Source organism: Atractosteus spatula, chromosome 14 (genome assembly GCF_055471065.1).
Source record: "Atractosteus spatula isolate fAtrSpa1 chromosome 14, fAtrSpa1.hap1, whole genome shotgun sequence".
Lineage (NCBI taxonomy): Eukaryota > Metazoa > Chordata > Actinopteri > Semionotiformes > Lepisosteidae > Atractosteus > Atractosteus spatula.
The window spans coordinates 33865326-33878609 of NC_142719.1; the positions used below are offsets into that span (position 1 = coordinate 33865326).

At 35.1% G+C, this 13284-nt stretch overlaps 1 protein-coding gene across 1 annotated transcript; it reads right to left on the bottom strand.

The window, feature by feature from the left end:
- Positions 1-7165, bottom strand: slc34a1b (solute carrier family 34 member 1b). Its single transcript, XM_088932588.1, has 12 exons — positions 7105-7165; positions 6446-6616; positions 5963-6097; positions 5236-5379; positions 4458-4569; positions 3771-3966; positions 3427-3522; positions 3217-3337; positions 2632-2799; positions 2190-2306; positions 978-1102; positions 1-570 (listed from the first exon to the last, which is right to left on the bottom strand). Exons 1-12 carry the CDS (start codon positions 7163-7165, stop codon positions 1-3), a joined length of 2016 nt encoding a protein of 671 aa, XP_088788714.1.
- Positions 7166-13284: the final 6119 nt, after the last annotated feature.

Sequence of the window (13284 nt, forward strand, 5' to 3'; positions counted from 1 at the left end):
CTACAGTGGGGTACTACTGCACCTTTCCAGACCACGAAGTTTGACAATAGGGGTGTCCAGTGGGGTCTCATCTATGTAGGTAATAGCTGGATTTTCATAGGCCATTTTGGCTTTTTTCTCTGCAAGGCTGTCAGAGAAAACAGGCTGACCCTGAACATCATTGTTCTTGGTGCTGCAGTGGACAGTGCAGCACAGGGTGGCATTGGTGATGAAAGCATCCATGGGTTTCAATGAATGCATCCATCCTGGGAGAAAGTCCCAGCTCTGGAGCTTCTTTGGCAAGTGATGGGGGCTCCTGGACTGAAGAAAATTGATGATGAAGATGAACAGCATGATTCCCGCAAAAGGCGCACCCACGCCCACCATGACCTGCCAACCAGCCATGGAGAGCCCAAAGACAAGGGAAGGCAAGAGGAGGAAGCAGATGATGAGATAGAGCACAGCAAACCAGCGGTACTTGGCAGTGCGCTCCCCCAGCGTCTTGGCCATACGGATAGGAAAGCGCGTGATTGGGATGGGGTACCACAGGATTATACCAAAGATGTTGAAGAAGAAATGGCAGAGGGCAATCTGAAGCAAACCAAAAACAACTCTGTCAAGTAAGGCTGAAACAGACGTAATCACCATACAGTATGACTAGTTTTGAAACACTTTGAGATATGTAATACATTGCTTGCTGTGCAGACTTGGAGGCTGTAAATTCAGATTTGTGGATGCTTGCACAACTAAAAGCAAATTAATATTTACAGTATTTATAGCAATATCAACAATCAATTCATCTTGATTTGTAACATACAGTAAAATATCTATTGATATAAATTTCAAATTGTGAGCTATTCAGTAACTTGTGCAGAGATTGTCTGGCTCAATTTAAATTATAATGATAAGGGATGGCTGTTTATAACAATAAGACCATTATATTCTCTTTAGCTTTCATCAGTTTGAAGGAAAACAATATAAAGAAAGGGCCTCTTTACCTGAAACGCAGCTGCTAGTTTGTCCCCAGGGCTGGCCAGAGCTGCGAGAATTGCAGTGGTTGTGGTGCCAATATTGGAGCCAAGTGTGAGGGGATATGCACGTTCTATGCTGATAACACCAATGCCTTAAAGCACAAAGGACAGAATGTCTAAAGAAAAATTCCATTAACACAGCAGCATTTAGTACTATATAATGTCACGTATCACTGCAATGAAGCCTTCTCTCAAATGCTAAGGAACTCAGTTTCACAAAGTTATAAGGTATGTATTGTGTGGTGGTACTTGCAAGACATTCACAATGTCAAGTTAAATTTAATCCCATTTTTTTACTTATAAAGGAACCTTTCTAAAAGAGAAAAAAAAATTAGAATGACGATTTTAGTATGTATCTATATATATCTGCAGAAACCCTAGACAACAACTTATAATTATACACAAAAATGTGTTTCAGTTAAAGTATTAAAGAAAATAATACAGATCCATATAGAAAGGAAAAATACATATTGTACTCTGACAGTAATCAATAAAACAGATTGACAATAATCTGTTTTTTGTCACCTATTAAAAAAACAGACAATCATACCATAATACTGCACAGGTGATTCTTTCCCCTAAGGTTAATGATGGCTTCCAAGAAACAATGATTATTAAGAACATTGATGAGTCTTAAGGCTTTACAGTTAATTATTCATAACACAAAATCACCAGGGCATTACTAATTTGGACCGATGAGAATTGGAACATGGAGGGAAAAGGACTCTGAATCATTACAGATTAGTGATTAATTGTATGAACCCACTCACTCTGAGTTTAAATTTACATTAAAAACATTCCATGCCTCCTCACTCTCCACCCCCTTGATAAAACGATTAACAACACTTTGGTATAAGAGCTGCAAATTCATGTATAATTACTTCAGAATCTGTAGTACATGAAGAGAATATTAATACAGTGTCAATAGCTTGGTAAGTGACTCTTACTAGTTACTGTATGATGTATGGTTAATAACTGAAGCTGCACTGAAGGTACTGTATGTGTAATAATCCATTAATAGCTAATTCAGTGTTAACAGTTGTGCTTCTTATATATTTAGTAGGCAAGAACAACATTTGCACTCCTAAAAACAGAGTTTGGCCAAAATATTTTCATTGTTTCACAAAATAAAAATCCAATTATGATAAAAACTTTCAGCATACACAGATGGAGACTCACCAATCAGGGGAGTGATAGCAGAAGTGAACACAGAACTGCTTTGAACTACAAAAGTCATCCCTGCCCCTACAACCATTGCTAGGTATCCTGTCAGCCACCCAAATGGATAGGGAAAATCTGTGGAGAGGAAATATTAAGGAGCACACCTTAGTTTCTTACAAAACAGATCTGCAGCCCAAATCCTGAATTTCTAAAGAAGCTGAATCATCTTTTAAAGGGCCCAGCTGCAGAAAGAAACCTTGCAAGTAATTCATTTAATTTGAATTAATAATTTGCTCAGTTAAGGACCTGAGAACTTTGCTTTAAAAATATATATATTTCAGACATTTAAGACCTTAGTTATATAAAACCACAGAAAATAGACACAGAATGCCTGCCATCCAATAACATAACTGTTCCTCTACCCAATAAATGGGCAGATTTCGAACAGATCTTTCTTTACCTGTGTTGATGATTTTCTGAATAACTTTTGCAACGTGTCCCTTCAGGACAGAGTTGAGCAGTTTCACAAGAAGCACAAGACATGTACACAGAACTACTAAGGATGCTGCCAAGAGGATAAGCCCAATAACCAGGTCTGGAATGGAGGAGTTGACAAACAGGTGATTACCTGGAAAAGACAACAAAAGTTTGTTCATTTAACTAATAAAACTAAAGATTTTAATAGAAATTTAATATACTGTTCCTACTCTGTTTCTTGGGTGCCTGAAGTCCATTACTTATTAAGGGCTTTATCCAGAGTTTTTGTCGAAAGTAGAGCATGGCAGTTCTAGTCATCCACACAAAAAGGACTTGTGTTTTTTCAAACGTGTCATACAATACTTATGAGTATGTTAAAGAAAAAAAGGAACTCAGAAGTTATTTATTACAACTTTAAAATATAAAAAAGGCAAATTATTTTGTACATGAGCAGTTCATACTAGAAAACCCGGCAGATGCTATCTAGCATAAAAAAACAGTGTCAAAATAAACGTCATAAATGAAAATTAAGTCGGCAGTAGAAATTTCATGTACAAAATAGACCTACATTTATGGATATTGACTTCCATTGTCTGGTTCACAGTGGTCCAGGTTGTATTTCCTTTATTCCCACAATGATGGGCGGAAGTGCAGTTGACTGGACTGTTCACAGACACATTCACAAAGGACTGAGGAAAAGACAATGTTTCATATCAAACAAAGCATTTTTATGTGCTTGTGTTAGACAAATAAAATCAAACGTTTCAATCTCTCTTACCACAGCATGGCTGGTCTTGCACCACACCTTCACCAGACTTTTATTTCTGAGGCTCTCATCTCCTGTGGCAATGCCTGTGATTACAGATTTATCCAGCTAGAATTGGAGGAAAAATAAAGCAGAATTTCTCATGGTCTCGACCAAATGGAAGACCATGGACTTACAGAAGTAAGGCATGTCTACTTAAAATTAAGATAGGCAGAACCTGCAGTGAAAATAATGACAATATATGAATTATTTAATTAAGGTAGTGAGACTCAGACAGATTCAAAGAAAGCCTCACTTACAGTATGTCACCATTGTTTAAAGATCCTGGAAAGCACTTTGAATGTGGAGACATTTACCTGAATGATAAGCTTTGTGAATGGTTCAGTAATGATTTTCAGGATATCTGGAGCGTCTTTTCCACTTTGGATTTGAAAACTCTTCACCACCATTTTACTGAGGCGATTCAAGAGGCCACTGATCACCTCCAGGGGTAGCAACACCAGAACTGACAACCAGTTAAAGCAGTCATGAACTGTGGCACCAGCAAATGCCCTGTAAAATTACCACAATATAGAACACATCTTAGTGGTGTCTGAGTTTAAGAATCAAAGTTCACAATGTTGAATCAATTTAACCCTCACAGCTCTTTTCTATTTAAACTTTCCTTAGTTTGAACTGCTTATTTCCTCTAATGATTTTCTCATATAGGCATTGTTTACATTATGTAAAATAATTCATAAATTATTGCGAGTGAGATTATTTGTTGCACATACAGTAAGAGAAGCTATATTCTTTAAAGATGTGGTTGAATTAAGTCCTACTTATAATATGATATGCCAAGGGTCATAATACCCATAAACAAATGCAAAGGTTTAATAAACCAAGAAAAACAAAAAAGGAAATTACAGTATATATGAAGTTACAATTAATAATTACTTTGCTGTGTTCTTCTTGAGATTAAACACCTAAAAAAAGTTATTTTGTATCAAAAACATAGCAGGTTAAACTTATCTTTCTTATAGTGCCTCAGTTTTTCTGCTTACCTCTTGAATTCATTCCTCTCCCCAGCTTGCATTAGTGCAACAATGGTGTTGGTGACCGATGTTCCTATGTTTGACCCCATAATAATAGGAATGGCAGACCTCACTTCAAGCACTGCATGGAAAAACAGGTTAACATGAATTGACACATGCACTGTATAGCATGTTTTTGTATAATAAAAAGCATACTTGGTCAGTTTGTTGCAAACATGTTGTTTTGTACTATGTGTATTTTTACACAGACACAATGCATGGAGTTTGATACGGTAGAGTGTTTTCTCAATTGGCGTTGAATGATTCTGAACTCATTACTGAATGATTTCTATATACAGTACTTTTTCCAAATGAGACTGACCTGCTATGAAGACATTTTTATAACTGCATGGCTCATGGCTATAATGCAGATGGAATGATAATCTTCATACAGTAAGTTGGCTGAAGTTTTTATTTATGCAATAAGAGCTGAAATGTGCCTTAGTGTGAAAGGAAGGGATTATGAAAGAAGATTAAATCTGTACTGCTGATCACCGGCTTTGGCACTTTTCTTTGCAATGCTGACTCATTCTCATGATCCTTTTGCAATTAACAGAATATATAGTTATGTTTCTAATGAGATGTTCATTCTCTTCTTTACACACATTATCTTGGTAGGTACTGCAGCTGCATGAGCTATAACTGCTGTTATAGATGTTGATCATTAAGGAAAAGCAAAAGGCATTTTATGCAAATCAAAAGCACTTTATGTAAATCAAAGATCTATGGTGTCTACAGTAAGACTTACAACCAGAAGACACCATGCTGACGATGATAGATGTGGAGGTGCTGGAGCTCTGAACAAGGACTGTTACAAGAATGCCCACCACCAGTCCAGCTACTGGGTTAGAGAGAATGACATTATCCTTGAAGATGTCTCCTGCAACCTTACCTGTCCGGAAAAGACAGAATGCATTAATTCTTCACTATCTTTTTGAAGAGTGATACAATTCAGAGAAAAAGTGCTACTCTTTAGAATTCCATAAGCAAAAAGATTATTCTCCCAGGTTTGTTGCAATACATTTTTTGTCAAATACATTGAGTTTTGTTGACAATCAATACATAACTGAACAACATGCATATTAAAATTCAATGTGAAGACAAATACAAAACAAATACAAATAAAAGAAAATACAGGGCCATGCACAGTTCAAGAAAAAAACTGCAGACCAACACCTCCTGTTTGGAGAAGGTTTATTTTGAAAGCTAAACTCCAGAGAATGAACACTTGCAAAAAATTAATTAATATCTGACCTTCAAAAAACTCAGGGTTTTGTTGAGAAGTCAACTAGTTGTTGGGAACAAGTTGTTCAATTTTTCTGTGGTTCACTAGTCCCCAGTGAAGTTAATGTTAAAAAAGACTTCCTTTTTTGAAAATATATTTACAAACGTCATGCAATCAGCTGGAATCAATGCTCAGCTGCTTCTTAACTGCCCATGGCAGAAGTCTGATAGGACAGTGATGTGATAGTTACCCCCTGCCAACTGAAAAGCCGAGCTCAGAATATCCAGGGAGCAGACGAACATATAGAGGAAGAGGAACAGCAGAGGGATTTTCATTACAGATATGAACAAAGACTTTGCTTTCCCTGTCTCTTCTTTTCTTGGCTCTGAAAATAAAAGTGTGTGACATGTTACATTTCTGTGGCCTAGAAAAAGGTAACTGAACATGGCTCTTTTAGGAATATTAAATAGCTGCCTTACAATTAAATAATACAGTACATTACCCTTGTTCATCAGCTTTACTATGGATCCCAAGTACAAATGCTTCCAATGAATGCTGAGACCATCAATAAAAAATAATTCGAAGATGGTAGCTGTACTTGAACTTGAATTTTACATATTTCAAAATCACAACATTTTAATATTTCTATACTGTCATCCTTAAAATACATTTTCGGTCTTCTAGTTCCAGTTCACCAGATTGGGTTTCCATATTACCTCCATCTACCACCCACCTTGAACTTTGGGGAGTCTCTGGGATGCCCATGGTTTTGAGTAATGAGGATCCACTTCATAGCAGTCAGAACCACTGACCAAATCCACAGTAGACCCCACACAGAGGAAGCCATGTTCTACATTATCCGCTCCCGGAAGGTGGTAGGGCTTTGTGCTTTGAAGCTTCGCACCTGAAAGCGACAGTGTTTTCCCTTAAACAGACGGAGCCCCTAGGAGCATCAGTATTTTTTACTTAAAAATATTACATCAAATCATTCATTCTAATTCTGGACAGCTGAAAACATCAGGTTAAAACAGAATCTAGTACAACACACGTCATTTTTAATGTAATATGTATGTAAAAATGTGATCTGACTTTACATCTATTTTCTCTTTTCAGCACATTTGTTCTCAGAATATCTCTATGACTTGAGAGTAGCAATAGCACATACAAAGTGGAGTTGACCTATGCCCAGTAACATCGTGATTTCTTGTGGAAAACACCCATTCTGCCCCAGAATGAATAATATACTTTTGTCATCAATGATTTGCCTTAACAGGAAACAATACTGAAACTTTTATTTTAAGTGCTGCTTTGTTAAGTTGAAATTGTAGTTCACAGTGTTGCAGTGTTATGGAAATAACTGTTTAACGGGTATACTTATCTGTGGTTTATTACCATTGCAGCTGCCAACTGGACCAGCACACGGGCAGGTTGCCCCTACAGGACCGGAGGCCATAACCCATTCAGAAAGAGAACTAGAGAAAGATCCATTACAGTATATTGTTAGTACTCAAATCAAGGTGCATTTCATGTAATCTGAATTCTGTGCACATTTCATTTAGAATTATTTATAATAATACAGTGATTGTAAGAGGCTCTAAGGAGAAACTTCTGGCTTTGATGTGAATTTTTAAGATTTCTCAGCTCTTTCAACTTTCACAGGATTAACTACTATCAACCCTGACCAAGTTACACACCTATCCTCTTTCGGATGCAATGAATGTACAGTTAGTAATTGGACCTCTGTAGAAAAGAGTCACTTACTGGTGGTGGGAATATTATATACCCCATTCCCACCTGCATCTGGACACCATTAATTGGTCACTAATTAAGAGAGGTTAAGAAGAAATAGAGCAGAAACCACTTAACAAGCAAACTGAAGATATGTTTGTTAGAGAGCACAACAGCAGGGATTTTTTTAAACTGCAGAAATAAGTTGAATAGTCCTAATCAAGCAAGATATTAATTTAAAGAGATCTGTTAACTTCAGGGACATCACGGGCATTTGGAATGAAAATATACAAGGCTCCTTCTGGACCAGGTCTGTGTACTGTACCACTGTTCTGCAAGAAGAGAGAGCAGTTCCAGTCCTAAAATGCCTATATTTGTTTTTGATTTTTAGTCTTTGACTTCATTGAATTAATTTCATAGGATAATATTGCATAGGAAGTGAAATCATCTGTGATTTCCAGGAATTTATTAAAAGCTATTTGAAAGTTACCTCTTAAGCCTACATGAAATCAACAATTTAGGACTGGAGTTACATACTGTACCCCTGTTCTAGAAATGCATGGTGAAGACAACAAGCTCGGGTTTAAAAAACAAAAACTTACTGACAAGAGTATTTTTATCAGACTTTCAAATAAGTCCTGCTTGATTTTTCCTATAAATCAACAGACTTACCAAATTAAATATTCCTTACCTGAGCTGAATGTTTAAAAAACGTAAGTAAACGTGCTGGGGGTGTTTTGTTTAATACAGTACATTCAATACACTATCTCTGTGGGTTCTTTTCCATGTATTTCAATTTTTAAATGAGCTGCAGATCTGTCTATCTAAAAACTGTAAAGTGCAGAGAAGGTATCATCTGAGTAGAAAATATTAACCAAATTAGACAAGCCTTGACAGCCTGGTGCTTATTTGTCCATGGCTGAGCTCTGCAGTCTGTGTTGTGATAGTTCCTCCCTGCCAGATGGAACACGAAGCCAACCAGAGACCAAGCAAACATAAATAGCTGAAGGAGCTGACTGAATGGAAAATCCTATACTTAACAAAAACTAAGTAAAATGGATTTCTTAGGTACCTGGTGCTCTTTTTATTATTTTACTTGGCAACTTGAAATTACCTCATTCAAATTATGAAATACACTTCCCAAAGCAATTATTGAAAATATAGTTTATTTTCAATATGTGATTGTGATTTTTGTGAGCTCGCAGAAAAAGACATGTCATTGCTGCACGCCGTATTGTTGTGCATTTGATAAATAAACTTTGACTTGACTTGACTTGACTTAGCAGTTAGGTATTTGTTGCATTATATAGATGTGTGTAGATCTTCCATTGTCTTCAGTTGAGTTCTCATTGTGTTGAACTAGGTTGGAGAAATCAAATACTGTGGTAGTCATCTAACCTAGAATAAGAATTTCATTTGTGGACTAGTTTTGTCGTGCACACCTCAATTGCAGCTAAGAATTAATATCAAGATTTAATTTGAACATATTGAAAAAAGTGGATTTTCTCCTATTTTACTGATGTGTATGCGACTTACTGTATATTGATTGTATATATTGATAGGAACAGTATACTGTATGTATTTAAGTGCGGTGATACTAAGAAATAAGCCAAGTACCATAACATAGAACACACACAACCAAACATATATTTAATTTTAATATTTAAACACAAATATTTCATTTTTTTGACTATCAAAAACACAGTAATGATAAATGTTACTGAATTGTATTACATTATAATCTACCCCAAAGAATTCATTGAATTTAGCACCTCAGCAAGAGAGCATCTTGTATTGGAAACCAAGTGAATTTTCAGGTAAATTTTCCTAGAAAAGGTTAATCAAACCTATTACTCTTTAAATTATTAATATGCAATCAAATTAAAATTAGTCAAAATTAGATAACTAATTAACAGCAGTTTTTTCAGCCTTTATTTCAAATCCACCCAGAATAACAAGTGCTAAAATTTGACGTCCAATATCAGAATACTCGCAAAAATGATTTTATAACTTTTTAAGAACATTTTCATATACCTGTATTAATAAATATATTAAACTTTGATTTGTTATGTTATTAAACTCTATGTGAAATAGAAAAAAGGGAAAATAGTACAGAAAACTGAGATTAATTCATCAATCTTACCGTCTTCAAATATTAATTTCACTGTTGTTTTCCACACATGGTCCCTTGCACAATTAATTATGGGAAAGAAGCTGTGGATATTTTATACTCCTAGGCTCGAGGTCTAAAGTCTAGGAGCATTATGCAGTATGTCTCACTAATTAACTAGCTCTCTTCATCAAATTCCAGGCTGTTAATTTATAATCAATGAACCTTTCCATAACAGGCAATTCTGTCAGAAATGTTCAGAACTTGGAACCTGCTCCTCATTTCTTCCTAATAGCAAAGAACATTTAGACCATTGCTGGTTGGTAGTAAAACAAACAACTTTTTGTACTAGCTTCATAAACTAATTTAGGCCAAAAAATCAAATATTAATGCTATTCAGGTCCAGGAAACTACGACTTTAAGTACAGTAAAATACCTCATAATTTTAATGCTTTTGGTGTTAAATCTTTATTTTGAACTGTGACAAATGTAAGAAATCCTCAAATGTGGACCAATTTGCCATAGTTTATTTACTGTACATACTGTATAGTGATTGATTGTTTGACTGTTTTTTCTCTGAAGGATGTATTTTTAAAACACAAAAAAAAATGATTTTATAATTTTATTTACATTCAACAAACTGTGTGAGTCATGATAGAAAATAGGACACCACACATACACTCAAATGTACTGCAAAGATTCCGAGAATTTAATTCAAAGGCAAGTAAAACTGAACGCAGAGCACATCTTTGATAATAATAAAATAAAATAATATAATAATAAAATAGAATATATTCAAATATCATGTATATACTGTTAAATTTAATTAGTGAAACATGACACCTAGTGGTCAGTCTTATGAAATAATTTGAAAGCAACATCTGGTGATCTCTAATAGCATGCAAAGCAATTTTGCATTACTGCGCTGTTTTAAATAAAAATAACAGCTTTATCTGTTGTGATCTATCAAGCTGGAAATGATTTGATTAAATTCTTTATTTATTTCTGTTTTATTTCTGTTACTATGGTAGTGTAGAAATGCACACCTGTAATCTAAATAAAATCTGATACATTCAATTACATTGTTTTATATGATTATATGACTATGATTATATGATTTATATGCAGTAGAAGTACAGTAGAAGTCAATTCTTTTGAGCATATTGTATGGAAAAAAACATACTTCACAATAGGATTAAAACACACAGTCACAACAACAAAAACAACAACAGTATTGTGATTGTCTTTTTGTTGTTATAGCATAACTATAAAACAATATTTTATTGCTATTAAGAGTGTATTGTCTTTACCTCTCACCTTTCAATAGTTGGTGGTGTTTTTAAAGTGGTTATAACAGTGTGTCTAATGGCATCGCTTTTTCTGGCTTTTGTTTTTGAACTGGGAAAACAAAATTTACAGACCAGAGTCCGGCCAGGTTCCTCAGAGTTGAACCAGTTCACTGTTTTTGTGTTGAAAATTAAAGCAGCTCCACTTGATGTGATCTCCAGACCTATTTCACGCTCCCTGAAGCAGAGAATTGCTCGTGCCAAGTGGCCTTTAAAAACAGACTGGTCCCCCATGCTTTTCCTTGAGGGAAATAGAAATACAGGAAAAAGTGACTGTATGAACAATTCAACTATTACACGAAACCACCAATACTTTAACTTGTGGGAATCAATACAGTAGTTTATTGAGATGAAAGCTAAGAAGGTGAGGAGTTATACTTTCTTACACAGTATTTGTCATTTAGCACTTTGGCATTACTGTTGTACACCGAGTGGGATAGAAATCCGCAGAAATGTCCGAACTCCCTATAAAAATCTGTAGGTCATCTTTTACCTATTTAAATAAGGATATTTCTCAGTTCAGGTATCATGACATATGAATTATTATAAGTTCAAAACATGTCATCTTTATTCTTTTCTTACATCACAGATTGTTTTAACACTGTAGGAAAAAAAAACAGAAGTCTCGCTTAAATCGTGATACATACGAAAATAGAAGGTTAATATGAATTAAATGTTTGGATGTCTGTAACTATCAAGGATTCACCACAATATGTAGTATGTCCTTGAGCACTTTTAGAAGATGACCTAGACTCAACAAGATTATAAATGCTAGAATCCGCTGGCACATACTGTACATCCTGGTATAGTATTACTTTAAAATTTGAGATAATGCAATATTCATAAGTTACACTTCAAGTGTTGTCTGAATGATGTAGCTTGCATTTTACAAGTATGTAAATCTTTACAATAGATCATTTATATTGATGAGTAAAAAAATCAGTTGGTTTCTAGTAATGCCAATACACACCATGTATACCATGTACAGTAGGTATACCATGTACATTTTTTCTTTTAAAACTTTTTAAAAAGTCAGTCAAATAAAATCCAGTTGCATGTGGTTTTTCTTTCCACAGTTGTGGGGAGTAAGTCTTTAGAAAACTATAAATTCCAAACATTTTACGCTCAACACACAGATAACCAAGAATTAATAATAATTAGCTCTGGTGCATATATTTGTCTCACTATTTTGCCTTGAAATAATATCATATTAAACTCCAGAATTAACAGAGTAATTAAACAAACATTCTGTATATCTCATAACTGAGATGATACCTATATAATTAATATTAGTCGACAATCCCTTCATCACATACAGTAGGTGACAATCAACACAGACTACGGTAACATTCCAGGCGACTATTAGAGAATTCATATAGGTACAGTAGGAGAATGCGTTCACAAAAAAACATGATATAACAATCCAGGCTTTCTGTACAACTTCAAAGACAAAGGACCAAAGGTGCAGCAGCAATCAGTTCTAAGGACATTTTTGTGCTTTAATGGACTTACTTTGCTTTTCATCTTTGTCTGAGTTTTGCAAGGAGTCCAGATACCCTAACCAAGGTGTAAGTAGATAAGTATAACAGACAAAGACTGGACATTTTCCCTAAGTTATTAATAGGAGAAAATAAAAAGACATGAAGAGATGAGAGTGTGTCAAGAATGCTGACACATTGGTAAACTGGTGAACTGGTTAATTTTGAAAAAACTTAAAATTATAGCTTAATAATCTTCTTATTAGTTGACAAACAATGCTTATTAAGACATGTTTCGATGATTCATCTTAAATAGTCAGTCAATCATTATTTGAGCACCCTCCCGCAATGTCAGCATTTCCAGACATTTTTGTTGCAAAGCCAGTACTGCACTTCTGTGCCATGTAGCAGCTGCTTAATGTTTTTCTCTAGTTACCTAGTAGAGACAAATTAATGACCCTTTCAGTTGATGATGAACTGCTGGCACCACTACAAAAACCACTGGCCAGGAAATGTTCTGCCCAGTGCACACCTTCAAAAGAAAAGGTGTTCTGTGACCAAATACTTTATTAAAGCAAGCAAAAATTAACATTTGGATAAAAACGTTGTTGTTTTAAATTTAATAAGTATGATATACTGTAGGTCTGCTTAAGCATAGATTTACACATGTCCACTTGCTAAAAAGAAGTTCTAAACCCAATACAGTGTTAAGCAAGGCTGAGCTTTGTCAGTAGAGGGTGGGAAGCCTTTTTACTGTTACAGAAACATTGTGTTTGTGGATCAATAGGTGGCACTTCTTACTCTGGACCAAGACAGTTACAGGGGAGCCATGATATTTTCTTTCAGATGAGATACTGTACTTTAACGATAAGACTTTGTCGTTAAAGTTTCTGTTGCACTGATCATAGGC

Excerpts from the sequence above, each read along its gene's own strand:
- slc34a1b (XM_088932588.1), bottom strand. The coding sequence starts at position 7,165 with ATGGCCTCCGGTCCTGTAGGGGCAACCTGCCCGTGTGCTGGTCCAGTT. Across the intron at positions 6,617-7,104 it reads TCCAGTTGGCAGCTGCAATG|GTGCGAAGCTTCAAAGCACA; the intron begins GTAATAAACCAC and ends TGTCGCTTTCAG. Across the intron at positions 6,098-6,445 it reads GAGACTCCCCAAAGTTCAAG|AGCCAAGAAAAGAAGAGACA; the intron begins GTGGGTGGTAGA and ends TTTTATTTTCAG.